Raw genomic sequence first — 27,889 nt, forward strand, 5'->3', positions numbered from 1 at the left:
ATACCTACATATACACTTTTAAGTGAGTTTTATGCCCTAACTACTGTGAAAATTGTAGATGCTACCTTTTTGCACGGAAAATTGTAGATGCTACCTTTTTGCACAACAGAAATTCAAAGAAAACTGAAGCACCTTTTATAAACTCAATTTCACCAAAAATGTGGCATAGGACAATATTGCACCTGCGCAACGACATGTTTTAAACTGAGCCTGGACTTCCTATGACATTAGGCTCAGATTATTGCCTTGGTGTCCCTTGCAATGTTAACATTTTCATTTTTTGGGGAAGCCCTTTCTGTAAAAAAACCCCAATAAACTGCCTAGTCCACGAGCACAGTATTGAGCTTGTACAAATGTCACACGAGGGGGCTGTTCTCATTAATGTTTCATATTTATTTTCAAAACCTATTTTACATGTCAACCAATATTTACAAATTCTTGAGAAAATATTTTAATATAAATACATAGAAAACTTCTGGATGGTAGGTAATTTTATCAACAAATGATTTGATACTTTTCTCAAGTATATGAAAGCACTTTAAAAATAGGTAAATCAATTACATTCTCTACAATAAATTTGCCAAGTTTGCAAATTTCAACTCGAAAAAGACCTTAAATCATTTCTTCTACAAAATAGATTAAAGAATAAATACTTTCCCATGCTACATTTGCCCAATCACATTTTGTTTTAAAGCACCTGTAGGTTTGTCGAAGTCTCCTTAAATAAATGAGTGCCTTTTATGTTTACAAGAATATTCCACAATTTTCTCTGAAATCCTGTTTTTTTTCCAGTAAACTTGACCATGTCACCTTGTCCACAAAAAGAGTGACCTTGTTTGTTCGCGGGTATTTCCTAGCAGGCATGATGCCTACCCCACTGGTCTTTTCAAAAAAAGGAAATTCTATTTGCCCCTTTAATTACCACTTGAAATTACGAACTGTAAAAGTAACGGACGAAAAGGTTTTGAGATGTGGCCATTTTCTTCTTATAAAATAAAATCTTGTTTTTTTGTATGTTTTCTTGGATTCTTGGAATTTTGCAAGGAATTTTGCCTGCAAGGAAGTGAAGGCTTTGTAATTGTGGAAATTATTTTTTATCAAAGGCACATAAAACAATTATTAGTCTTTAAAGGCACTGGACACTATTGGTAATTACTCAAAATAATTGTTAGCATAAAAACTTACTTGGTAACAAGCAATGGAGAGCTGTTGATAGTATAAAACATTGTGAGAAATGGCTCCTTCTGAAGTAACAGTAATTTTCCACGAATTGATTTCGAGACCTCAGAATTAGATGTTGAGGTTTTGAAATCAATTATCTGAAAGCGCACAACTTCGTTGTGACAAGGGTGTCTTTTTCGTCCATTATTATCTCGCAACTTCGACGACCAATTGAGTTCAAATTTTCACAGGTTTCCTCATTTTATGCATATGTTGAGATACACCAAGTGAGAATACTGGTCTTTGACAATTACCAATTGTGTCCAGTGTCTTTAAATTAAAACAATTTGCAGAATTTTACTGGCACAATAATCAGATGACTGAAGTCAGAATCATAGGAACAAATATTGCTTATAAGTTAAGAGTTAAGTTAAGACTAATTCATTGTTAAGATTACAATAACTTCATTTATAAAGTAAAGCTTTACTGCAAGGTAGAAAAATATTGCTCCAAATTATTTCTAGCATCGATTTCAATTAAATACATAAGATAGTATAAACAGCCAAGAAATTCCTGCAAAAAGGACACAATAGTGAATCATCTCTTGGGAATACAGATTCTTTCCATTTGGACACACCATAATGGACCTGCTTATTAAGCAAAAGATTAATTACAAAAAAAAATGTATTACCAAGGACCCTCTAAAGTGACTAGCACTGTAAAATGTAGGCCCAAGGATACCTGTGTAGAAAAGATGATGAAAACATTTTTGGTTTTAGATATGGGAGGTAACCACCCCCCCCCCCCCAAACCCAATCCACATGCAAGGCTCTTACAACCGGTAAGAAACCACTAAGCCAACCTGAATCCCAAAAAAGAAACTGATATTAAACAATACAAAATAAATAAGCGTGTTACACAATAATTATAATTTTCTAAGTTTGCAAAGTTGTTCAAGTTTCAACTCAATACAAGTACATCATGCAAAGTTTTAAAACAATTTTAAGTAATTAAACTGAGTATCACACACCACTTTATAAATGATATGAATTGTATTTTATTTCCTTCATGGCGACCATGACCGGCCTACTAAATTTTTGTAAATCCCATGACAAGTATGAACATTTGAAAAGACTGGGATTTGAATATCTGTGACTTCTGGATGAAAATGGCGTTCCACCAACTGAGGTATCTAGCACTAATGTTAGTTGTCACTGCCTTGGTTCAGAAGGGGGGGGGGGGGGGTGGCAATTATAGGTTATACAACCTAAAACCAGTATCAATCCTTCATTGCAAGAGTCTAATCTCATTATAATCAAATTATTTTGTTCAATTAAGCACACTTTAAAAACAATTTAAAGTATGAACAATAAATTAAACCTTCCATTGAGTTCTGTTGAAACCAAATTGGACGGAAAGTCGTCATTTCCAATGTGTTCTATTTACAAAACCCATTTAGAGTACAAAATATTCATCAAAAGTCTGATTAAATCATTTAGTGTTGTTTGTATATATAACACTCCAAAAGGAATTGTAAAAAAAACTACTTCAATTGAATACAAGTGACCATTGATGTATTTGATTCATTGTTGAATTAATTAATTGCGCCAATCTGTACAAACATTATCTCTCCAAAATATACAACACAGAATACCTCAAAAACATTTTATGTTATACATAAATAACTGTATACATTATTTATTTAAAGTCCTCAATATGTACATTTGTAACATAAAATAGTACAAAAGCTTTCGAAACGTCTGGTGGAGTTGACACCATTTGTAAAATATACTTTTTAGAGGGCCAGCTTAACTCCATCAAACATGAAAACTCAACAGTGAGTGCTTTTTAATAAAGCGTGGCATGGCCAAGTGGTCATATATAGTAGGATCGTACTTCCAGTAGCGACCCACCAGGGAAACAAATTGTGAAATTTCTATCGGAGAACAAGTTTGTTATAAAGATGGTACTGGTAAGAATCATCCTGTACAATTATTTCGTCTGAAACGCCCACTGATTAGAAATCAATCAAAGTATGTCAAGTTATTTGAATCTCCAAACATCACTCAAAAGGAGATTTTTTTTAGAGATGCAAATTTCCATGATGGTTTCAATGCTCATTCTTTCAAAAGTCAAATTGTTCTTCATAATTTCAAAAACCATGCATGGGGGAACCTGTTTCTGGCATCATCTCTATAATAAATTGGTCAAAGAAAAATTTAGTAACCAGTTTAATTATTGCATAACCAGCTTTGTTTCCTCCTGTCACAGTTGGACGGAATTTACATGATAAACTATTACGCCAATTACGGCAGGACGGATAATTCAACCCCTGGCGATTTAACGAGGCACATGATAATGTTCTGAGGTGAATACAACAGAAATACAATATTGCAACTGGAATGTTTCTGTACATTAATCAATGTATTACATGTCTAATTGTTCGGTGGTCTAGTGGTTAACGTATCTGCTCTGTAATGCATCAAATATCAAAATATCAAAATATTAAATATTGGTGGTGCAATAATTCCACCCATTGCATTAATTCCAACAGGACTCGGGGGAAAGTACTGACCATGTCATACAGTGCTTATCACACATTAGTGTATGGTACAAGCTAAAATAAGTTCTTCTTTATCCCTGATGCAGTTTATCTATCATATTGTTGCAGTAACCGCTGCTAATTACAAGATTCAAACCGGCCTGTCGTCATCAGGGACGCTCCGTGATCTAGTCCATAGCCGTATGCTGGGTGAATGCAGGGTGTCAGACTAGTCTGCCCATTGGGTTGTGCTGCATTTGAACCGAAAATGGCATGACCATAGAAAACTGGTACCTCCATGTTGCAACTCACTCAGTGTACGCAGTTCTGGTCCAGTCAAATTATCAGTCGTTATGACACCGCTGTCAGATGTTGCACAGAGCTTACACTTTGCTGTCTTGCTCTTGTTGGACCTTCCCTGGTATGCTTTGCCTGAATCAAAATAACAATATGACAGAAGGTTAAATAATATGAATCCATAAAGACCAAACATCAAATATCAAATACCAAATAAAAAATTATTAAATATCAAATTTTAAAAACCAACTTTAAAATATCAAACATCATATATTACATATCAAATAACAACTTTAACTATATCAACAAGTATTAAATACCAAAAGTCAAACATCAGAACTCAAATACCAACTATGAAATATCAAATATCAAACTTCAAAACTCAAATATCAATAATCAATTTGCAAATATCAAATACCAAAAATAAAACATCAAACATCATCTATCAAATATCATTTTTAAACAAAATCCCATTCTTGAGTCATATTTTGTTTCCCAACAAAAAATACTGGGTAAGTAAATCAACATATCAACGTTTTTAGCTATTTTCTGATTATGTGGATGATCATACTGCCCATACCAACGCAAACCCAATGCAGTTAAGAGGGGGGGGGGGCACATAAGCTGAAGCTTTAAACCTCAACATTAAATTAAACCAAAGTAAGTAAGTGAGTGGTATCTAAATGGCTCAGAAAAATTTGGAGCACTCCTTTATTCCATTTGCAGAGGTTAATAAAACTAAATAAACCAGAATACAAAAAAATCATTAAGCCATTAGTTACATCCACTTACGATTCTTCGTCTGATCCAGAGTGGGATGCTTCCTTTGGGGGTTCGTCAAATTTGACATCGGACAAGACGTTGAGTTTATTGTCCTGAGCAAACTTCAACATCCAGGATGGCATCTCGCCATTCTTGGTCTTCTCCTTAGTCTTCTTTTTCTTGACATTCGGCGGAGCGTCCGGTTTCTCTACAGTCAGGGTGACTAAGGAGAGCAGATAGATAATAATAACAATAACAAGTTCTTAGATAGCACATTTCACAATAACCGTCTCAATGCGCTTTTCAATAGTAACCTGGTCATTGAGCCAATAACATCCCTTTAATCTTTCTCAGCTCCCTGGGGAGTATACAACCTGGGCAACCGTAGCGCTCCAAAGGCTTATTCATACACAGTATCAACCTCTACCCTTGCAGGTAGCCATTTATACTCCTGGGTGAAAGACCATAGATAGAGATCATTCCATCGTCAGTAATTCTGCATCCCTACATGGTACCGCCTTTCCAGGCTGCGTATTTATTTCACCACTCCAAATTTCAATGCTATGAACACAAAACTTACCTTTCCAATACTGAAAACTCAGCTAAATCTTGAAGCCACACAAAGAAAGGCCAAACAAAACAGACGTAAATACACACACAACAAATCAACGGCACAAAACAAATACAGTGTGGATTTGAACACTGAAAATATTTTAAATTTCACAGGTTTCTTTACACGAAAATAAAATTAAGGCGGTGCAATTCGGAGAATGCTTTTTTTGAAAAGATGAACTGTCACATATTTTGAGTAGCTCTCGGATATTGTTTCGGTCAGTGAATTTTATGTCAAAAATATGTTTCTTGTCTGGGTCACAAAGAAATGCTATTGGTAAGCAAATCTGTTAACTTTCCTGCTAAAACAGATTACCCAAGGTTTCAATATTGAAGAAAACCAACTCATCACATTCATCTGCCTTAAGCAAGAACATGTCAACAAAACAAAACAAGATAAAATAAATGCATTTCAATGCTGATTGTACAAACCGTCCACAACAAATTTATAAATCTACCTACAGATCTATTGAAGAAAACACAATTCAAATACACTTAAAAAAACATAATCACACAATCCTAATGACGAGCACACATGACAATAGACACTCATGATGAGACCAAAAGCAATTTTTTTTTTTATGATTAGAAATATTGTGAAATTTAATATCTTGGGGATGGCTGCATGCAATAAGGTATTTATCAAATATTACTTGACCTTGTATCAGTTTATACCCCCTGGAGACAATTCCACAGTTACTCATGTTACATTAACCATATCAATTAGATTATGGTTTTGGAATAATTTTGTATACCGGTTGACAGTTCGTAGTGATATTAATCAATTTCATTTTAAATTAATAAAAAAACAGCAATACATTTTCTGATACCTGTTGTCAACATAACACAGGAAACCATGTGTTAAAGAGTGACAATGTGTAACCTGAGTAACCATGTGTAACGAGAGTAACAAAAAGTAGCCATGTGTTTGGGAATCACAATGTGTTACTTGATGTAACCATGTTTAATAAGAGACGTATGTCACCATTTGTAATAGGAATTATCACATGTAACAAGAGTAACCATGTGTAACCATTTGTAAGGGGTAACATGTGTAAAGTTTGTAACATTATGAGAGATCATGTGTAATATGAGTAACCATGTTTAACAAGAGTTATCATGTGTAACGAGAATAACAATTTAACAAGAGTTATCATGTGAAAAAAGAGTAACAATGTTTAACAAGGGTTATTGTAAGTAACAGAGTAACAATGTGTAACACGAGTTATCATGTGTAACGAGAGTACTAATGTGCAACAAGAGTTGTCATGTAAAATAGAGTAACAGGCCGTATGTGTAACATGAGCAACCATGTGTAACGAGAGTAAGCATGTTTCACTGCACATGCCTACTCTCGTTACAAACGGTTGCAAATGTTATAAACAAGAGGCACCGTCAGGAAGTTTCAGATAAAAATGTGTGTTTGGAGAGCATAGAAGTCACATGATATCTGGAAAGTACATGTAGCCTATGCTGTCGAGGTAGGGAATGGTAAGAGAAGGAATATGTGATTCACACCATGCAGAGGTTGTTTTAAATAATTGATTAGTACACCAAGTCTGGGCGTGTCGTCCCAATCAGCTTACCAATATTCTCTCGTTCAGTGGTGTCCTCTTTAAAAGCAGCGAGTAAAATAAACGAAGAATAAAAGACATCAAGTGCCAAAGTGTTATCAAGTTATTAAGACCAGGCATGGTGTCGAAAATTGATTGAGCACATGACCTACATGAACAGATTATGGTAAAGGCTTTTACACACTTTTCAGGCAACTTAATAATAATTCTAACAAATTTTTTTTTGGGGGGCACAAAAATCGGAAATCAGATTTAAGCAAGAAGAATGTTATACCTGTGAGACATATCTTTGACAACCAAGCCCGTGTGACTTCTATTACTGCACTCATAACACTAGCTGTAATAACTGCAGTAAATTGTGCTGGCAATCTCACAAACCATTACTTTTTATACTGCGTCCGACTTGAAGAGCATTTTAAAGCAGTGTGGGCGCTCCATGTTTACTTACAAAGCTTGAAATCTTGTAGCCCTGCAGAATGGCATGTAACCTATCATGGCATTCAAATTTGTCAGTGTTTTTATGTTCCAACAGAATGATTCGACTATTCAATGGACTGGTCCATGTATGCCTGCTGGAATCAACAGTTTTTTGATCATGTGAAGCTGACCTTTGCCCTAAGCTTACCTTTATTGGATGACGTTTCATCTTCTTCCTCTTGTATCTCTGGTAACTCTGGTAAGGTGTCAGCTCTCTCTAAACTTATCTGAAAATTTCAAGATTTTTTAAAGTTTTAAATCTACAGTTTGTAGTTTTTTTATTAAACTTATGCGGTCAAAGTAAAATATATTATGGCTTTTGGCTTATATCTCAAATTTAACCACGGGTTCAGCAGCCGATTTCACAAAATGCTAAGATTAATCCTAACTCGAGTTAGGACGAGTAACCCGTCCTAACTTAGGATGGATTCAATGCGTCCTACGTATTTGGATACGGATCTGAACCCGTCCCAAGTCCTAAGATTAATGCTAAGTTAGGAAGAGTTTGGTGAAATCGACGGCTGGTTTCTTTCCTAGCCTTTCACCTCTTGGACCCTGGTTCAAATACCAACGGGGGCACCATGTTGATTTGGTTTTCAGTCCCTACCTGATTGTGTGGGGCTTCCCTTTAATGACAGTCCAGGGTTTCCGAACCACATCTAAAAACTGAAACTTCCTTCCTTGTCTTCTCTCCATTGGGTTCTTGATGTAGTGATTCTAGTACAATAAATTTTCTTTCTCTTTTTTTTTTTCTCTCCAGAAGACGATCAGGGTATACTGTTCTTTTTAGAACCACCCCAACTCATTACAGGGTGTTACCGCAAACCTTTCCATACAGTAATTGCTTTTCTGAGAGTCATTGGTTTCACTACCAGAACAAAATAAACAAATGGGTCTATAACAAATCTCACCTTGGGAGGTACAACACGTGGTGGGACGAGTTTACGCTCAGATGCTTTAGGTCCAGATGCTTTAGGTCTAGATGCTTTAAGCTCTGATGGCTTGGTATGAAGGATTGGTCTCGGCAGAGGGACTTCTATATCAGGCTCCTCTTCTATGATGTTATCAGCCCTGTAATCAATAAATTCAACTTCACTTAAAGGCACTAGACACATTTAATAATATTGTCGAAGACCAGTATGTTCACCTGGTGTATCCCAACATATGCATAAAAAAAACAAGCCTGTGAAAATTTGGACTCAATTGGTCATTCAAGATGCAAGAAAATGCTGAAAGAAAAAACACCCTTGTTGTTGTCTGGCCAAAAGTCTCATATTTTAGTGAGAAATTACCTCTTTCTCAAAAACTGTGTTACTTCAGAGGGAGTCGTTTCTCACAATGTTTTACATGTATACTATCAACAGCTCTCTGTTGCTCGTTACCAAGTGCATTTTTGTGCTAATTTATATTTTGATTAATTACCAAACGTGTACAGTGCCTGTAAGCAACTGCATTTGATAACACACAAACTAGCATAATGCACAACTATCATTGAGTTGAGCACAATTGCAAACACTTTACTTTCAGGAAATAATAGTTTTTGCAGGACTATTTGTTGACTAGTGGCTGGTGTTGCCTGGTAGCCACTAAATATTTCCGAGCAGGATTACCAGTTAATATCGACAGACAAGTGGTCCTTGTGTGAACTTGGCCAATGCTGTCACAAAACTTTACTTTTTTTTTTCATTTCTAGTCTTTGTGAAAATAACACCTCCACTTAATGGATTTGTGTCGTACTAATGCCATGTAAACATTCACAAACTAATAAAAAACGAGTCAACTGAAAATATATAGTTTAAAAAAAAGACAAGTACTTACAAGTTATCTATTGTACTGAAATAAACAAAGAAAAAGTACCAGACCCGTGAAAATATAAATTTAAGAAAATCAAATCAAAATAATTAACTACATCTGACAGTTCAGTTTAAAATGTGGGAGATCACATAACAGTGAGATAACAAACAAAAAGTTGTCAAATTTCCTTTAAAAAAACACAACAACATTTACTTCTCAACTTATTTATTGATTAATTTGTTGTTGTTTATCCTGGGGAAACTTTTCGTTGACACACTCTTTCCGAAATGGGGTGGGGGAGGCCAGAAAGAACAAAGCATTCATTCATTCATTTCAACATAAAAAATGTTAATAAAATAATTTTTCAAAAGTAACTAAGCAAAGGATCAGCAATATAGTGAAACCACATTTTTCACAAACTGAGTATGTCCACTTACATGAGGGTAGGTGCTTTCCGTAATGGTAATGATCCACCAAGCTGTTAAAAAAAAATAAAAAACAACAACAAAGTGTCATACAAAGTGTCATACAAACAGCTTGTCTTATTTAACTGTAGGGTCACCATTTAGTTTTTGTCAAACTTGTCTAGAAAGATGCAATCAATCAATCATTCAATCAAAAATAATTTGCATGGCGCCTAAATCAAAAGTTTGCTCAAAGGCGCTGAGGCACAGAAGAAATAACAAGTCATTGATGGTAGGCCTCCTGAAACAAGTGGGCTTTCAGAAGTGCCTTGAATGTGTTGAGTGATGTTGTGTCCCTGATGTGATGTTGAAGTTTATTCCAGAGTTTAGGTCCATATACCGAGAAGGCTCTATCAGCAAAAGTGATGTTACTTGTTCTTGGCACTACAAAGTATGGTGAACAGGAGCTGTTTGACCGAAGGAGTCTCCGTTCAGCACCAACTTGCAGAATGTTCATGATGTAATGAGGGACTTGTTGATGTAAGGCCTTGAACATCAGAATGATGACCTTGAAGTCGATCCTTGTGAAAGTTTCAGTTGAATCTGGAGAAAAGCATCATGCCTGAAGCATTTCCCAGATTTAAATGTTTTGATGAAAAATTACCTCTTTCTCTAAAAATACATTACTTCAAAGGGTGTCATCTTTAAAGGAACATTACAGAATTGGTTTGTTAACTAAAGAGTTGCTGGCAGAGTTATCACATTTTGTAATCTACCATATTCATAACCTGACAAACCTGTATAAAGTTTGAGAACGATCGGCCATCTGGGTTATGAGAAAACAGTGAAAAGTCGATTACACATTCTGCATGACATCGATGCAAAAACAAAAATGAATAAATACTCACCGAGTGATAAACTCCAAATGCGAAATTAGATTGTTTATTTCTCATCAAATACAACATTTTTGGACAGAAATATTCAAGGGATGTTTTCTATCACCATCGTTAGACCGTGTAAGTTGGATGTAAATCTGTGACCTTCACGATTTTGTTTCTTACCAATTCTGTAATGTTCCTTTAACAATTTTTGTTAATATCAACAGCTCTCCAGTGCCCTGCATTTACTTTTGACCCACAAAAAAGAAAAGTTTGTTTGTAAGGGCTGTTAAATTCAAGATGGATATCTGTGCGTGAAGTATGAGTGGGCCCCTAGTACAAGGTGTTCTTACCGTCAGGGAGTTGGTCAGAGATCCTCTTCCAGACTGTCCTTTCAGAATCTTGTTGAGTTCTTTCAGCTACAGGAAACCAAATAAAAACAAATCAGACACGAACCTTTTAGTGAAGAGATCATTGCATACGATTCATTTTAGGGTTTTTATCTAAGCTGGAGCCCAAACCGAAGCCGTGGTTTTAAAAAAACGCCATTGAAAAATATAATGAAAGTCTTCAATCAGATAAAAGTCATCCCTTAAAATGGTGAACATTCACTGCAATCAGTTCTTGAAGATGGTGGTGATGGCAATCAATCCAATCCAATTAAATTAAATTCAATTCAATTCGGTTTTATTTTACAAAAAAAAAACTCAAAGGACTATAAAACGGTAACAAAGACAACAATTAATACAAAACATTTAAACAAAATTAATACATGTATCTCTTACCTCTTCTGGGTTCATGACGGTGATATCACCCAGGATCTCCTTCCGCCAGCTTCCCGTATTGCGGACCTTCAGCCGTGGCTTGTGTTTGGCAGCAGTCACAACTGATGCCAGCTGCCCAAGACCAACGGGCTTCATACTGTTGTTCAATGGTGCCTACAGATCCCAATAGAAATAAATACGTTTCTTGAGGACAAGTTTGACTGTGCAGTTGTCAACAACAAAACGATATGCAGATCCTGTCTATAAAATATTGACTTATAATTGTTGCTTATGTTTGATACTATAAAACAAATGTATTACCAATTATTTAGAACAATTTTTATAATTGGGTAAAATGAATAAAAAATTCAAGTTCATAAAGAAATGTTTCATCACCAGTACCTAAAGTCCTGAGGCTGCTTAGCATAAAAATATTACTTATTAACAATTTTGTTACTAAATTACAAACCACAAGGGAAAATTTCTTAAATGATTTGCGGTTGAACAAAGACAAATTTACCAAAGCTGGATTTAGACAAACCACCTCCGGATTAACGTGAGCTATCTAGCCCTATGGCGGCAGTCTCCATATTTGTCAAAATCTTTGTTCGGTGACGTCAGTAATAAGCTTTGTATCCATTAACTGCCAAGTAGCAAGGGATCACACCAACACCAATTTCTTTTATTTTAAGACTCTGCTAGGGTCAAGACGTTAGGCCACTAACTGATTTTTTGCATTAATACCGCTGGTCCGCTTGGTTGGTAAGGAGTTTGCAACAGCTATTCTATTTCCTTTTTAAAATCTTTTTTTTTTTTTTAATGAATTCAGGTAGACCCTAGATGAACGGAATGAGTATTGTTTGAAGTTTTGTCTGGTGAGGATAAATCGGTAGAAACAATAAATAAGAAGTAAACTAGCGGATGCAAGCATGAGTAAATCTCTTTTGTGGTAGTGTTCGCTCTGAGAAGAGCCAGTGTGGTCTCGACGTTCAAACAGTATACTCTGCTTGTCTTCCGGATAAACCACATCTGCTCTTTTCAGAGCCAACACGCACACAAAAGAGATTTACACAAGGTTGAACTCGCAAGTTTACAATTTATTTGTAGCTTCTTCCTCTGAAAGCAATGCTTACATTCGGCAACGTTGCGTCGAGACCTCCATCAAGACTCCCCAAGGTGCCTGTATTCCACGCTGGCTTTGGACTATCCGGCATAGGACCGTCTGCCCCCGGCTCCTGAAAGTGTACAGCTGCACTGCGTTTGACTTCCTCGACATGGGATGCTGGGAACCAACCAACGTTGTCTTTGATCTGACCTTCCCACCAATCATCTTGCTGCAATGCAAAACAAGAGTAGAAAACGCACTAATCAGAATGGTTTATTTAAAAACTGCAACAATCATAACAGAATCTTGATGCACTGTACATGATAAATACAAATGAAGGATCAAGATTTTTTCTGCGTCTGAATAAGTTTTAATTTTTTTAGTTTCACTAAAAATGAATACCCTAGACTTGGCTGAAAGCATTTGTGATCTTAATTTGCTATGCTTGAAAGAATTACGAAGGTCTATCATCACTGCTTAATAGCATAACAGCAATTTTTGGTTCAGTGTAAATGAAGGCTATTCTTGTGATTGAAAGCATCAAGCCAAATCATCAATTGCACAAGGCATAATCAATAATCATTAGTCTATACAATTTTCCCGTTCAATACACATCCAAAAACAAAAAGAGCCTTACCTTCTTCAGAACAGTGACTTCATCACCGACGTTAAGATCTAACTCCTGGTCCTTGGTGCCTCTGTAAGCCGTCACCACAACAATCTTGGTCTTGGGCGGTTTCTTCTTCTTCTTATTCATCATCTTCTTCTTAAGTTGCTTCCGTTTTCGTTCTTGAGGAGTCAGTCCCGAATAGTCCTCCTAGGCAAGGTTACAAATATATAACCAGTTATTCATCATTTACCTTACCATACAGGTGACAGGTGTACATGTATACTCCAAGATGCAGAGCTGCCAACCTTTGCATCTAGCAATCAGGGACATTTTGCAACAATCAGGAAGATATTTAGAATGACATTCAATATCATAGGAAAAATTTGTTCATCAGAACATGGAAAGAACGATTTGATTTCCGAGAACTTTCTGCCGAATCATGGCATCTCTGCAAACTTCCCCAAAATCCCCTATTATACCAGACACACACGATGAAGCAACTCATGCTACACGTTCCTTTCATTGTATGTGTGACCAATCAGTTCCACTAATTGCCACTGCAAAAACTGACCAGAGGTTGAGAACCATAAATCTTTCCAACAGTGGCGCCAAATTCCATTGCAATTGAGCACTGCTGATGGCTTCTCCAGTTTACCACTCTCAGTGAAGCACTTAGGGCAATGGCTCTACTCTCTACACCAGCATGTGTGTGCCTCAGGAGTCAAAGTGCCACTGTTGTAGCAAAGTGAGGTATGGGTTGGTTGTCTACACTGATAGTAGGAGGATTAAGCCCGATTCACTCTTGCTACAAATTTGAATGCGATACGAACTTCAACGCTACAAATTCGCCAGGAATATTTTTTTTAAGGAGTGCCCCCTGAAAAAACAAGCATAATATCCCATAGGGATAGCTAAGTGCTTATTTCAACATATCATTCCACGATAAAAAAAACAAAAAGAAAAGAATGGAGATAATGGTCTTTGGACTATGCCTCACTCACTAGGAAGTGATGCGAGACACAACAACTAGCATCACCTGCAATCATAACTGCCGTAAAACAGGACGTTACTTAAGGTATTTATTTACTCTACATTTAAATGACTGCATGCCCTGGGTAGTAGATTGATTGATTGATTTAATTTATTCGGATAAAAATACAGCAAGAACATACTCAAAATACAAACATGTACATAACAACAGGAGAAAAGACAAAAAAACAAGATAGAAATACTGCAGAAAATTATCCAAGGATAGCCCAAAAAGCCAATAACTTAGACTTAGACTTAATGTCTTTTTGCTGCGCAAACAGCCATGTGACATCAAAATTCGTCTCGCATCCGCAGGAAATATGAAACAAGCTTTAGTCATAAAATCTCAGCAAAGCTTGGGGAGGGGTGGTGAATTATCAAGAAAGATTTGGTGAAGGGAGAAGGGTGGAGTGGAGTCTTGCCTCATCATTCTCTTCATCCTCTTGTGGTTCCGGAGTGCGGAGACTTGTTTGACTGTGGGCTTGAGATGGTAGAGGGCCGAATCCACCAACCACACTCTGAGGTCACAAAGAAACATCAGTAGCATTTAAAGGCAGTGGACACTATTTGTAATTACTCAAAATAATTATTATCATAAAACCTTTCTTGATTAGGAGTAATGGGAAGAGGTTGATAGTATGAAACATTGCGAGAAACAGCTCCCTCTGAAGTGACGTAGTTTTCAAGAAAGAAGTAATTTTCCACGAATTTGATTTCGAGACCTCAGATTTAGAATTTGAGGTCTCGAAAGTAAGCATATGAAAGCACACAACTTCTAGTGACCATGGTGCGACAAGGGTGTTTTTTCTTTCATTATTAACTCCGAAAACTGATTGAGCTCAAATTTTCACAGGTTTGTTATTTTATGCATATGTTGGGATACACCAAGTGGGAAGACTGCTCTTTGACAATTACCAATAGTGTCCAGTGTCTTTAATCCATCAAATATTAATAATACCAAAGTCTTATTTAGCGCATGTATCTACCAACAAGGTACTCAACACTTAGTCACTCCTGACGAATCAATTCACTTATCGTTTTTCAAGATGGTATAAAACTAGGTACATGGTTTTCAAATGAAATCAATAAATATAATCCTGTGCATAACACTGTAAATGTACACGGCAAACTCCTAAATGAGAACAATAGAATGAAACAAGTGCTACCTTGAGGTTACTTGAGGTTGAACCCTTAAAAACCCTTTAAAAAAACTCCCAAGCTAATCCCGAGTCCAGCATGTTTACTTTTGCATTGATGTTCGCATTATATTCTTGTTATCTCGTCTCTTTGAGGACAAGACTAGAGTTCCCTGGGGTCGATTTCACAAAGAGTTAGGACTAATCTTAACTTAGGACTAGTCCTAGGAGATATTAAAAACGTACGGCTACTCCTAAAGGTAGGACGAGTAACTCGCTCTTAGTCCAGACAAGAATAGTCTTAACTCTTTGTGAAATCCACCCCTGTTGACATGTAGTAATAAGTGTGTATCCAACATTATTGTGACAAAATGGCATGCATCCACAAACGAGTTTAGAAAAAAAACCTGTAGCTTATAACCTCCCTCGTTTGAGAAACTTACCACCCTACTTGGTCTCCTCATGCGTGGACTACCTCCAGGAGGTCTAGCACTGCGTTCAGTCCTGTCTTTACCCTGCTCCACCTTAAATATTTAGTGAACAATAATTATGTTATTACAATAAAAATGTAGCTTTTCAATTGTGTAGAAATGTCTCTTCATATTTGGGTCATTCCGTGTCAAATCAGCCCCCCCCCCCCCCCAAGGCAGTTTTAAACTGTAGCGTAAAAAACGTTTATTATTAGCTGAAATTTGAGCTTGTTGAGCCATGATTACCCTACCCCATAAACCAAATTTGAGCAAATTTGAAGAGGGTAGGGTTTAACCCATTTGGTGATTTGACACAGAACGACCCTTTTTGTATAAATAAATAAATTGTGTTTGAGCTGATAAGGATTCACCTTCATGGTGCTGCTTACTACACATAATTAAACAGCTACTAAGAGTTGTTTAAATGAGTCCTACATTTGCAATAATCTCTTGACATGATAAAACAATCTTCAATCTTCAATTGTCTAACCCAAGATATTTCAACCCATGATATATGTTCAAAATCACTCACCCTTGTGCTTTCAAAGATGTTGTTGAGAAAGGCTTTGGCAGATTCCTTAAAGTTTGGATCCTCCTAGAAAATAAAATTTACATTTATCATAAACAAACACAAAGCAATAAGAAAGCAGTAGATAGACTTGCATCTTTCTCAAATCTTGATTCCATTTTTCTTTATAGAGACCTTCATCATTGTGTGGCCATCTTGATTTTTGTCCTCCAATTAAAACCAGACACAACCACCATTGTAGTCAGGTTGGCTCAGTGGTTTCTGTCCCTGCTTTTCATCTCTGTGGACCCTGGTTTGGTATTCGGACCAGAGCCTTGCATGTGGATTGGGTTTTCAGTTCCTACTTAACTGCATGGGTTTTACCTAAAGAGGTTTTCCTCCCACGTCTTAAACTGACATTTCTCCATTGTCTTCTTGACAAAAAAATGTGTGTGATGCCTGCACTAGGATGCTTTGCCGACTATATAATTCAGATTCAGAAAACAACTCAATTTCAATTTGAATCATCCAGAGCTTGTCTTTCAAGATATATAATTGTTGAGTGTTTTTTCACTTGTAGGATTTGAAACTTTGAAAGGTGGAAATACGATATAGACCTTCTGCATTAATCATCCAGCCGCCATCTTAGAGGTACAACGATGACAAAACAATCAAAATGCACAGATTTGTACGCGCGGTGCACAGGATTGGCCAATGAACAACCTCCTTTTGACCTCTAGGTGAGGGCGCCCTACTGAAATGACGTCATGTGCATAAGCTCTGTAGTAAGGTCTGTGGTAACACCGTGTAAAGACAACCAGAGCATATTGATCAAAACACGAAGTTAAAACCTACGGTTCTGTTCAGAACCATCCCCAACTCAATAGGAGACTTTCCAACACTAGGTGGCAGCAGACATACCGGGTAAATTTCCATTGTTTACGTAGTTCTGAACATGCGCATAATTCTGAGAACAATGGATTTACCCGGTAAGTCTGCTGCCCTCTATCGTCCCAGAAAGTCTCCCATTAGATACTATCATTAAATGGTGTATAACTGCAAACCTTACTATATCATATTTCAGTTCATGAGTTGTTGTTGGTTCCTTACCTCTTTCTTTGGTTCTTGATCTGGATCCTGTTCTTCTGCAAGCTCCTTCTCAGTTCCCAGCTTATTGAAGGCCTCAATAGCAATAGCAACAAACAGGCTGTAGTAGATAATAAACGCAGAACCAAAAGAGTAGTCAATCAAATCATCTTAAAATATAACCCATTCCAGGTAGCTGAGAGAGGTTTACGGTAACATTATGCGAATCTCTTTTTTGAGTAATAATAATAATAATAATAATAATAACGAAGTCTTATATAGCGCACGTATCTACCAAACAAGGTACTCAAGGCGCTGAGTATATACAAACTCTCAGAAAGATAGGTTATTGCAGAGATGAATTTTGAGACCCAATTAGTAGTGTTGGTTCTAAAAAGAACCGGTGGTTCGACTCAAGGTTCGTCTTCAGGACAATGGAGACGATCAGTGCATTGAATCATTAAGTCGCAAACCACCAGTTATTTTCAATATCAACACTACTCAAAAGAGATATAAAGTTTCAAATCCTACCATTCCAGGTAAAATAAATACCTTAGTAACTGAACAACAAACAATGCCTCAAATGAAGCAGATTTTTTTAACGCATTTTCTCCCAGACCCGAAGATTTCAATGGCATTTTACTAGCTTCCGACATGCAACTTTTTATAGTTGAAACAGAACAGACAAACCTCACAATCTCCCCTTTGGACACAGAGATTGGCTTTCAAAATACAGTTGACTGTTAACAGCACTACAAAGAGTTTCAGTGTATCTGTAAAGTATGCAGAGGGTCCCTTGTTTGACAGGGGTACCTTGTTTATTTGACAGGGGTCCCTTGTTTTTATACAAACTTACTTCATAACAATCAGATTGATGAATATGAACCCAAGTATGAAATACAGGCAGGCCCAATCCGAGGTAGAAACCATAGCCTATAAAAAGATAAAACACAAACAAATCTGCAGTTAGCAATACAGTGTCAAACCTGGTTTAGTTTATGCTTCTTTTGAATGCGAATGCAAAGCCAATGGGAGACTTTGGGACGCTAGGTGGCAGCAGACTTACCAGGTAAATTTCCATTGTTTACGTAGTTCTGACAGAGAACAATGGAATTTACCTGGTAAGTCTGCTGCCACCAAGCGTCCCAAAAGTCTCCCATTTGACATCACAAAATTAATTTACATTAAAAAAGTCTGCAAGTGTTGAGCTGTGCTCAAACTCCTGCAAAAGTATTGTGATGCATTGTAAGCTGTGATGTCAAATTCGCATCTGTATTCGCAGGAATTAAGAATTGGGCTTAAGACTAAATTTGCTTGACATAATTAGTTCTGTGAGCTTATTAATCAAAACTGGGTCTTCAAATTATGATTATAGATGATAATCATGTCATTAATGATGTCATTTGGTGGGGGGGGGGAATGTAAGACCAAGTAACAGAGCATTCCATATTTCAGCCCATGATAATATTCTCACCATTGCACTCAAACTTTCATTTGTTATTATTATTATTAAACATAAACAAAACAAGCCAGGGACATATGCCTGCAACTTAAAAAGTTTACCAAAAAAGTGTAGCCCGAAGGCCTTCAATTCCAATATCCCTTGCCATATATTTAAAACACCATCTTTCAAAATTGACTTACATTACAACCTATACAATCTCGAAAACATGCATAGTCCATTAACTATTGATTATAATGTAGAATGATACATTTCTTGAACGTAGAGAACTGCAATAAATGCACTAGTTCAAAATATTTCTATATTCAACCAACAGTAGTTTTACTTACCGAGTTCATAATCTCATGCCAATTACTAGTGGTAATAATTTGGAAGACCATCAGCAGCGAACACCTGTCAATACAACAAGACAAATCTTTTATTTTGTAGGGGGGGTTGGGGCTTAAAGGCGGGGTTTTCGTTGGTAGTTAATCAAAAATTTAATGACCATAAAAACGTACTTGATAAGGTATAATATTTTGATCAATGTTTTCAAGAGAGTCGCGTAAATCCACTGTATATGCAAAAATAGTTTTTGTCTCACAGAGAATTTTTTTTAATTTGCTATCTACTATTCATAAATACCCCAATTAGTTTCTCTACTCATATTGGTCGAGAGCGCGTCACGTGGGGGTGTTTAAACGGTTGATAATGACCAGTGTTTATAAACGGCTGGCTTCCGAGTGTCAGGCGTGCAAGATTATCACGCGGAACGCAATTCATAGCTTTTAGTAACAGCGCATAATCTACTTCTAAGCGCACGCGCGTAATCTACTTCTAAGCACATGCGCGTAATCTATTTCTAAGCGCGTGCACGTACACACAACCCACGCGCAACAGACTCGTCACGAAGTTTTTGAATTTTTGTTTTCAAACCTCGAATTTTCAACTGTCAAAATGTCTGTAATTGTATTTTTTAACACAAGGGCATTTATGAATTGGAATAAAAGAGTAGTGACTCGTTCTTAAACGTCCGTTTAAAACCTTGCAGGGTCATTGCCATGTGCTAAAGGCCTTCGCCTTCAGCTCGGGCCTTTTTCAAACGGCAAATCGACCCTGCTGGCTTTAAACGGCCGTGTAAGAACTCGTCGCTACCCTTTTATTCCCTTATTTTTTTTCTTTAAACTGTTAAATCATCTAAGTTTAATGTAAACCTGTGGCATTTGTGTTTTGGTTCGTTAAAAAAAAACCACTCAAACCCTTAATACATCTAATATACTCACCAGACATTTTTAAAGCCAAGTTTGCATTGGTATTCATAATGACCAGAGCTGTAGCTTTCATTTGGCTCCTGATCATAAAAAATCTCAAAGCCAATGATCGCGTACAGGAACCTGTGAAGACGAGGGGAAAAACACTTTTTTAATTATAGTCTTATCACAGATAAATTGACCCAACACATAGAGCTGCATTCAACACAGACAATATTGGTTTGAAAGAATAAGCCAAAAGTATAGACCCACACGTTCTATTGTTTGATTCCCGGCGGAGAAATTTTTTTTTTTTCCTTTGTCCCTAAAGTTAAAAAACTCCCATAGACTTTGTATAATAATAATATATTCTTATAATAGTGCATTTCACATTAACCATCTCAATGCGCTTTACATCAGTGCCCTAGTCATTGGGCAAATAACAATTCTTTATCAAAATGCCTTGTGGAGCACCTCATATGTCTAGGAGACATACATGTACGCCTTTTGCGATAGTTATTTTTTTTACTTTTATGCTCTCCTGGGCACCCCACTGTTGTTTTACTTTGTTGCCTTAAATATTTTTAATGTGTGTACATGTGCTTGTAATTGTGTTTGCCCGAATAAATATTATTATTATTCTGTAGAATTCCCCATTGGAGATCTTTTGTGTTTTCCTTTTCTGATTTGTTCTCAGTCTCCATAAAGAAGTGAATATGAAATCACAGCTTTCACATACTATTTAACATGAAACACACACACACAGGTGTGTAATGGCCTCCAAGTGTGAACCTTCCTTCAGTTCAACTTATTGTCCTGACAAGCGAGGTCCCAATTTTGCTCATGTTCGACAAAAGGGTGAAATAGAAGTTTTCTTCCAGGAGATGTTTGCAATAACACCATGTGAAAATCTCCTTTGGGTAGTGGTGGTTCTGAAAAGAAACGCCGGCTATTGACTCAACGTTTTGATCCGCATGCTCTGATCGTCTTCAGGAGAAGAGTATACTAATCAAAACATTCAGTCGTTAACCACCGGTTCATTTCAGAACCAACACTTCTCAAAAGAGGTATTCACACGGTGTTATCGCAAACCTCTCTTAGTTGTTGGTGTGCTTTTGGTTTTTAATTCTTTTAAGTTTAACTGGATAGATTTTAATGCTGGCTTTCTATCCACATTTTGTCCCTTTGATTACGTCTATTTTTGTTCAGTCTCATTCTTTTGGTTAAGTGCTGGTTGATTGTTGATTGTTTTGATTGTTTGTTATACTTGCGCATCACTAAATGTGTGTTTTAAAGCCATTGGACCCTTTCGGTAAACAGTATTGTCCAAGGCCCACACTTCGTGTATCACAACTTCTATATCAAATAACAAACATGTGAAAATTTGGGCTTAATCGGTCATCGGAGTCGGGAGAAAATAACGGGAAAACCCACCCTTGTATCCGCGCGTTTCGCCGTGTCATGACATGTGTTTAAAATAAATCCGTAATTCTCGTTAACGAGTATTGATATTGTTTTACTGTTTTCTCAAAAAGTAAAGCATTTCATGAAATAATATTTCAAGAGAAGTATTTCACCCCTACCTTCTGTAAACCCTGTAAGTTATTTGTAAATCTGTGAACTTTTTTTTTTTTTTTTCTGTACCGAAAGGGTCCAATGGCTTTAACTGTTTAACCTTTTAGTTATTTTTGAGGAAATTTTTATTCTGTACATGTTCTAGTGCAATTCAACCATATCGTTTGTCATACTGTTCATTCCTTTGTAATGTTTTTATGAAATAAACCAATAAATGTAGTTATACTTCCACCATGCAAACTTTCAAATCCTACTTAGAAGTTTTCCAAAAACGTTTTGTCAAACTCCTACAACTATCTCACTGGGTTGTACTCACATGATTGCAGACACAAGGATGATCAGATCAAACATGACAGGAAAGATCTTGGTGAGAAATAGCAGGACTGCCTTTTTGGTCTGAAAGAAAGTAACATGATTCTAACATAGTTTGGGGAAGTTTCCTTTTACCTTTTTACAAGGTTTGACCTACTAATAATAATAATAAACGACACTTAAAGCACTTGACTTAGTAAACTAAATCACAGCACTTAAAATAATCATTTGATTTCAAGACCTCAGAATGAGATTTTGAGGTCTCACAATCAAGTATCCAAAAGCACACAGTTTTTTGTGGCAATGTTGTTTTTTCTTTCATTATTACATCGCAACTTCAACGACCAATCAAGCTGAAACTTTCACAGGTGTGTTATTTTATGCGTATGTTGAGATACAGCAAGTGAGAAGACTGGTCTTTGACAATTACCACTAGCGTCCAGTGTCTTAAGCCATCTGGCAGGGAGTATGTGTAGTGTGACATCAAACACAAAATTTACCAAAAAACTCAGGTTTATGTAGGCCCAACAGTAACAAATTCCATCCCACTGTTTCAACTGTCTGTGATATTTATGAATCACGTAAAGTCAACAGAGAATACACAGGATATTACAGTTGACAGATCAGTGTTCATATAAGTGCTCGATTACATTGAACACACTACTGTTAAGCACTGACTGCTCAACATGTACACAAACCATTGGCAAGACCATTACTTTGTGCAAATAGTAATAACTACATTCACTCGAAGTACTGTTAATCACTGACTGCTCCATGTGTACTCAAACCATTGGCTAGACCATTATGTTGTGCAACTAGTACTAACAAGTGTTTCGTTATAAATATTTGCCCAAAGCAAATAACTATTTGCCCACCGCAAATAACTACAGCAGACATTTCTTCTGATTGTTAGTACTGACCACTGTCAGGGCTGCCATGGCTTGACAAAACATATCAACACCATTAGCCAAAATATTATGTCATGTTTTGTCGTTAATGTTTCAGGTATGGATTTAAAAATTAACAAAACATAAAATAATAATCAGTCCCTTTTACTATTAATAATTTAACGTTTCTATCACACACGTATTGACCACAGATGTCCAAATCAAGAATTACATTTTGTTGGTTTGAAATCTTGGTGCTCTTTGGAATGAACATCAGACAGTTGAGCTACACGTTGTAACGATGTTTTCTAAAACAAATGTTGAATTTATAATGCACTCTCTCCAGGAACAGCCTGTTCATTGGCGCATCAAAGTAAAAATAGACAACATTTCAAGAATATGTACACACCAGTAAAAATCAGCAAAACGACGAAACTGAAAGCCTTATTGACACCAAGTGCATGTAACCATAATACAGTTAAAATCAAAGCAACTTAGAAAATGTAACCCTCAGTTATTTTGTCTTACCTGTGCAGAGTTCAACCCTATTCTAAGCGTCACCACTAAGCCTCCAATCACATCAAACAGCTGCTGGTAGGAGTCGGACGCATACCAGAGAATATTGGCAATCAACGCGATCACGATCAGGATAATGTCGAACACCTCAATGGCTTCCTTCAGTATACGCCAGTCACTGAACACACGTAGGCATGCTTCCACCTTTAGTTCAATACAAGTTCAATCAATTATTATTTGTATTATTTATAGAGGGAATACATCAATTAATATGTTGCTCATTCATCACGATTAGTGTTAAGGCCGTGTCCGATACGGCGACTTAGGCTACAGCTACGGCTAGATCGCGCGCGTCTGCCTATTCTTCAACACTGGTAGACGCGCTGATCTAGACGTAGCTGTAGCCGAAGTCGTCGTTTCGGACACGGCATAATACTCACAATAGACCTTTATCACGCTGTCACCGTCTTGGTCATGTTCCCCGTTTACAATAACAGTAATGAATGCTAACATTCATTGCGCATGGCACCAGACTATTATTTCATCTAGCCTTAGCTTGGTTACAATGAGTTGGAATGGAGTAAAATAAAGATGACCACATCGTGATCAAGGTCTCAAGACAGTGCAAGTCTTTTGCATATAATACGAGCGACCAGAAATTCCAAAATGGGCCCACGCAAATTATGTTTTGCAAGTTTGTGATTGTGTTTCTTCAAATATATGTCTATAAAATTAGGATGGAAAACATTTCTGTATTAAAATTGTTGAATGCTTTCTGGTTCTCATCTCTTTCCACTAATGCTTCTGTTGCAAAGTTTACCTATTTATGTGTGATGTGTATCATTTAGCCTTTGAGATAGACTCTGCTAGGGTCAAAAAAGCTAAATAATTACTATTAAAAAACTGACTCCGTGGTAGTGTACATGTAGTTAATTACGATCCTATAAGCTAAAGTAGCAGTCCCAGCCAATTTGCTACACCTTCCACCCGGGTAATAGTTAAAAAGCAGGACAGTTCTTTTTAGAACTGAGAAGTCTCCAGAACTACTCCCCTGTAGTAGAATAAACAAAGACAGTTCTCTAAGAACAAAATCTTCCTGGCAAGTAGATACACACATGGTGTTACCGCAAACCAAATAATTGATACCACCATGCAATGCCTCAAATTCTATATTCATTCATTCATTCATTTTTATTAAAAAACCAACTGGCAGCACGAAGCTGAATAATGTGGCATTACAAGATAACAAATCACCAAAACTAAACAAGCAACAAGATAAATCTTCTTTGGGTGCGTGCAAGACTTTAGTTTAAAAAAAAATAACAATAATAAATGAAAACGCACCACAAAGATTCCAATGATGATTGATTTTCCAATCCCGATGATAAGCCTGGCGGTATGTGAAATTCCTCGCCATTCCAGACAGAATAGAATGCTGTAGAAGAAAACAGGAGTGGCAAGAACACAACATAACATTAAAGACACTGGACACTATTGATATTTGTCAAACACTAGTTTTCTCACTTACCAAACTTACCAATAACAAACCTGTGAAAATTTGAGCTCAATCGGTCGTCGAGTTTGCGAGATGATAATGAAGAAAAAAAAAACCTGCTCACACGAAGTTGTGTGCTTTCAAATGCTTGATTTTGAGACCTCAAATTCTAAACGTGAGGTCTCGAAATCAAATTCGTGAAAAATTACTTCTTTCTCGAAAACTATGTCACTTCAGAGGGAGCCGTTTATCACAATGTTTTATACTATCAGCCTCACCCCATTACTCGTAATCAAGAAAGGTTTTATGATAATAATTATTTTGAGTAATTACCAATAGTGTCCACTGCCTTTAAATCTAGCAATTGCTCTTCTTCAAAAAAAAATTTAAATCTTAATTCGGCCTCTGGCTGCGATGACGTTTTTATTAATTAACCATTTCGATCAATAAATAGCAATTCAAGTGAAGCACTTTCATAATATATAAGTCTTATATAGCGCACGTATCTACGAACAAGGTACCCCAGGCGGTTAGTACATACATTTATACAGAAAGAGAGGTTATTGAAAGTTATGAATTCTGAGACCAAATTATGTAGCACCTTATAAGGGTTTACAAGGTGCTACGGTGCTGGGTTCTTTTACATGTGTTACACAACACAACGGACCAACGGCTTTACGTCCCGTCCGAAAGAACGGAGCAATGGTTAAGTTTCTTGCTGAAGGACACAAGTGTCACAGCTGGGGACTTTATCAGCGCACCAACTGGTTTCTCAAAAGCTTAGTTGTTTTTTTAAAGAACTACGCAGGGTTAAAACTTTGGTGAAAAGATACACAATGTTTACTGGGCTAGAAAGGTTACAGAACAGACAGTAAATAGAGCTGATCCGAGTAGATATCTTACCAATAAGTTACAATGAGAACCATCACAAATCTTGAAAACATGTCGGAGAATACCAGCCTCTGGGCCATGTGCTTCATGTTGATACACCACTTGGAACTGGAACTCTGTTCGGAGAAACAACAAATTTAAATCAGAAAGAAATAAAACACTCTTATTTTATTACATTACTTGACCTGGTTTTCCTTGCTTGAAGACACTGGACACGATTGGTAGTTGTCAAAGACTAGTCTTCTCACTTGGTGTTTCTCAACATATGCATAAAATAACAATCCTGTGAAAATTTGAGCTCAATCGGTCGTCGAAGTTGCGAGATAATAAAACAAGAAAAAACACCCTTGTCACACAAAGTTGTGTGCTCTCAGATACTTGATTTCGAGACCAGAAAATCTAATTCTGAGGTTTCAAAATCAAACTCCTGGAAAATTTCTTCTTTCTTGAAAACTATGTTACTTCAGTGCAGTTTGTATTTACTCAATAAAATGTTTTTATTCTAATGTTGAATGCTCCTGATAATTAAGAGTTAATTGATGAGAGTTGTCTCCATAAGAATTGTTAAGCAGAAAGAAACAATTATTTACTTAGCATCTACATTTTTCATCAAACGCCCTTTGGAGTTGGATAGTGAAAATGAGTTTATAGAACTGAGCCGACCATTTGTTTTTCTTACCACATCTTGTATTTCATCCATCTCAAACTCAAAGCTGAGCGCCTCGTTGAGTCTGATGGTCCACTCCAAGGAATCAACCACTTCATCTTGGTTGCTGTCTAGGTACGAGATGAGCTGCATATTCATCTCATCTGTGTTCTAAACATTGTCAACAGAAATACAAAATAATGATGTACAAATCTAAAGACATTTAAAAGATCAAGAACTCACGCACAAAAGAAACACACCCTGAAAATGTTTACTGTGGTGGCATTACCTCCGATATTTTTTTAATTCATACAATCCTGGCCAAGCGCTTTAGTCATCCGACAATTAACATTTCCTCCCCGCCCCCTGCCCCCTAAATATTGTTATCATTCTAGATTTATATGTTATGGATTCTTTTCCCATTTGAAAATTGGATTAACTGACTTTTGAATCACAGTGGTTTTGCTCGACTTGACTAATCCTTGTCATTTAAGAGAGAGTTTTTTCTAGTGATTTCAGTCATCTGATTCCAATAATTCATTGTCTTTCCGTTACTGTTCAATTAAATCAAACATAACAATAACATATTTTGATTTCTTGTGATGATGCATGTTAGTGAATAAATCAAAAATATAAATTTAATATTAATCATAAAATAAACAACCCCTCCAATCCTCAAGTCCAAACCCAGAGTGTCTTTTGTCTGAGTAACACGTCATACAACACTGCTAGGTTGTCATACCACTACATGTTTTCAGAGCCATAAACACAACTACTTAGAGATGTCTCTGCAAACGTTTCTACAAATCTACGAATAACAATTACCATTGGCTTAAGGATCTTGAAGAGTTTTATGAACTTCTCATCGTAGATGGGTAAGCTTCCCTTGCCGAGTGGGTCCATTAAGTTCCATGCTTTGGCCAGCTCGGCACGCTCTCTCGCTCGTTCTTGCTTAACGTGTTTCTTGGCGAACTCCCTGTAATAACCAATCAAACCAGATGACTTAAAAAGGAGATCAAAGTTTGATTTATTTGGTTGATTATTAATATCTTCCTGGGGAATGGGATCCTCAGAGCAACTAGCAATGAGTTTAGGTCCAAGGGTACCTGTGAAGAATTAAATGATAAAAATTGGTTTTATGATAAGTTTTGTTTTTAATTGGGCCTTAAGCATTCCAGAAACATCTCACTGTACATGCCCCGCACAGCATTGGCCAATGAACAACCTGCTTTTGGCCTATTGGTGAGGGCGCTCCACTGAAACGACATCATGTACATAAGGTCTAATAGCCAATATACCCGGAAATTGCACTGTGAACACTATTATACAAAGAGTGTAAAAAAAAATGAGTAATTTTCAGACAGCAACTAGACAAGATCAAACTCACCAGTAACTATCAACGATGATAGCAAGCAGAATGGCCGTCAGGAAAAACACACCCACAAAGATGAAGATTCCAAAGTAGAGGAAACTCACACCATTCTGCTGGAAAGCTGGGACCATGAATTCCTAAAAAGAAGAAAAAAGCAATATTTCTATGTTTAACACAAAATTATTTTAACATTTTAATTGGTCGTTTTCCTTTGTGGTTATATTACTTAATAAAAAGGAAAACGTGTCAAGATAAATAAATTAAACCAATACACCCAGCGATACACCTTGGTTGT

General features: G+C 36.7%; 1 protein-coding gene across 1 annotated transcript in view; it reads right to left on the reverse strand.

Annotated features, from left to right (window-relative positions):
• Nucleotides 1-1,437: 1,437 nt before the first annotated feature.
• LOC117290662 overlaps nt 1,438-27,889 on the reverse strand; it is a 46,987-nt gene continuing 20,535 nt past the window's right edge. Inside the window, exons 10-32 of the mRNA XM_033772184.1 lie at nt 27,610-27,731; nt 27,048-27,198; nt 26,256-26,393; nt 25,589-25,692; nt 24,535-24,625; nt 23,203-23,394; nt 21,792-21,871; nt 19,934-20,044; nt 19,001-19,064; nt 18,066-18,142; nt 17,234-17,330; nt 16,148-16,210; nt 15,589-15,669; nt 14,432-14,527; nt 13,008-13,187; nt 12,399-12,599; nt 11,287-11,439; nt 10,855-10,920; nt 9,657-9,697; nt 8,337-8,496; nt 7,574-7,652; nt 4,793-4,985; nt 1,438-4,135 (exon numbers count right to left, since the gene is read on the reverse strand). Of these exons, the coding sequence (XP_033628075.1) occupies nt 4,087-4,135; nt 4,793-4,985; nt 7,574-7,652; nt 8,337-8,496; nt 9,657-9,697; nt 10,855-10,920; nt 11,287-11,439; nt 12,399-12,599; nt 13,008-13,187; nt 14,432-14,527; nt 15,589-15,669; nt 16,148-16,210; nt 17,234-17,330; nt 18,066-18,142; nt 19,001-19,064; nt 19,934-20,044; nt 21,792-21,871; nt 23,203-23,394; nt 24,535-24,625; nt 25,589-25,692; nt 26,256-26,393; nt 27,048-27,198; nt 27,610-27,731 (2,589 nt within the window). The 3' untranslated portion in view covers nt 1,438-4,086. The remainder of the gene's footprint in view (nt 4,136-4,792; nt 4,986-7,573; nt 7,653-8,336; nt 8,497-9,656; nt 9,698-10,854; nt 10,921-11,286; nt 11,440-12,398; nt 12,600-13,007; nt 13,188-14,431; nt 14,528-15,588; nt 15,670-16,147; nt 16,211-17,233; nt 17,331-18,065; nt 18,143-19,000; nt 19,065-19,933; nt 20,045-21,791; nt 21,872-23,202; nt 23,395-24,534; nt 24,626-25,588; nt 25,693-26,255; nt 26,394-27,047; nt 27,199-27,609; nt 27,732-27,889) is intronic.

The sequence above is a fragment of the Asterias rubens genome, chromosome 1 (genome assembly GCF_902459465.1).
Source record: "Asterias rubens chromosome 1, eAstRub1.3, whole genome shotgun sequence".
NCBI classification, from domain to species: domain Eukaryota; kingdom Metazoa; phylum Echinodermata; class Asteroidea; order Forcipulatida; family Asteriidae; genus Asterias; species Asterias rubens.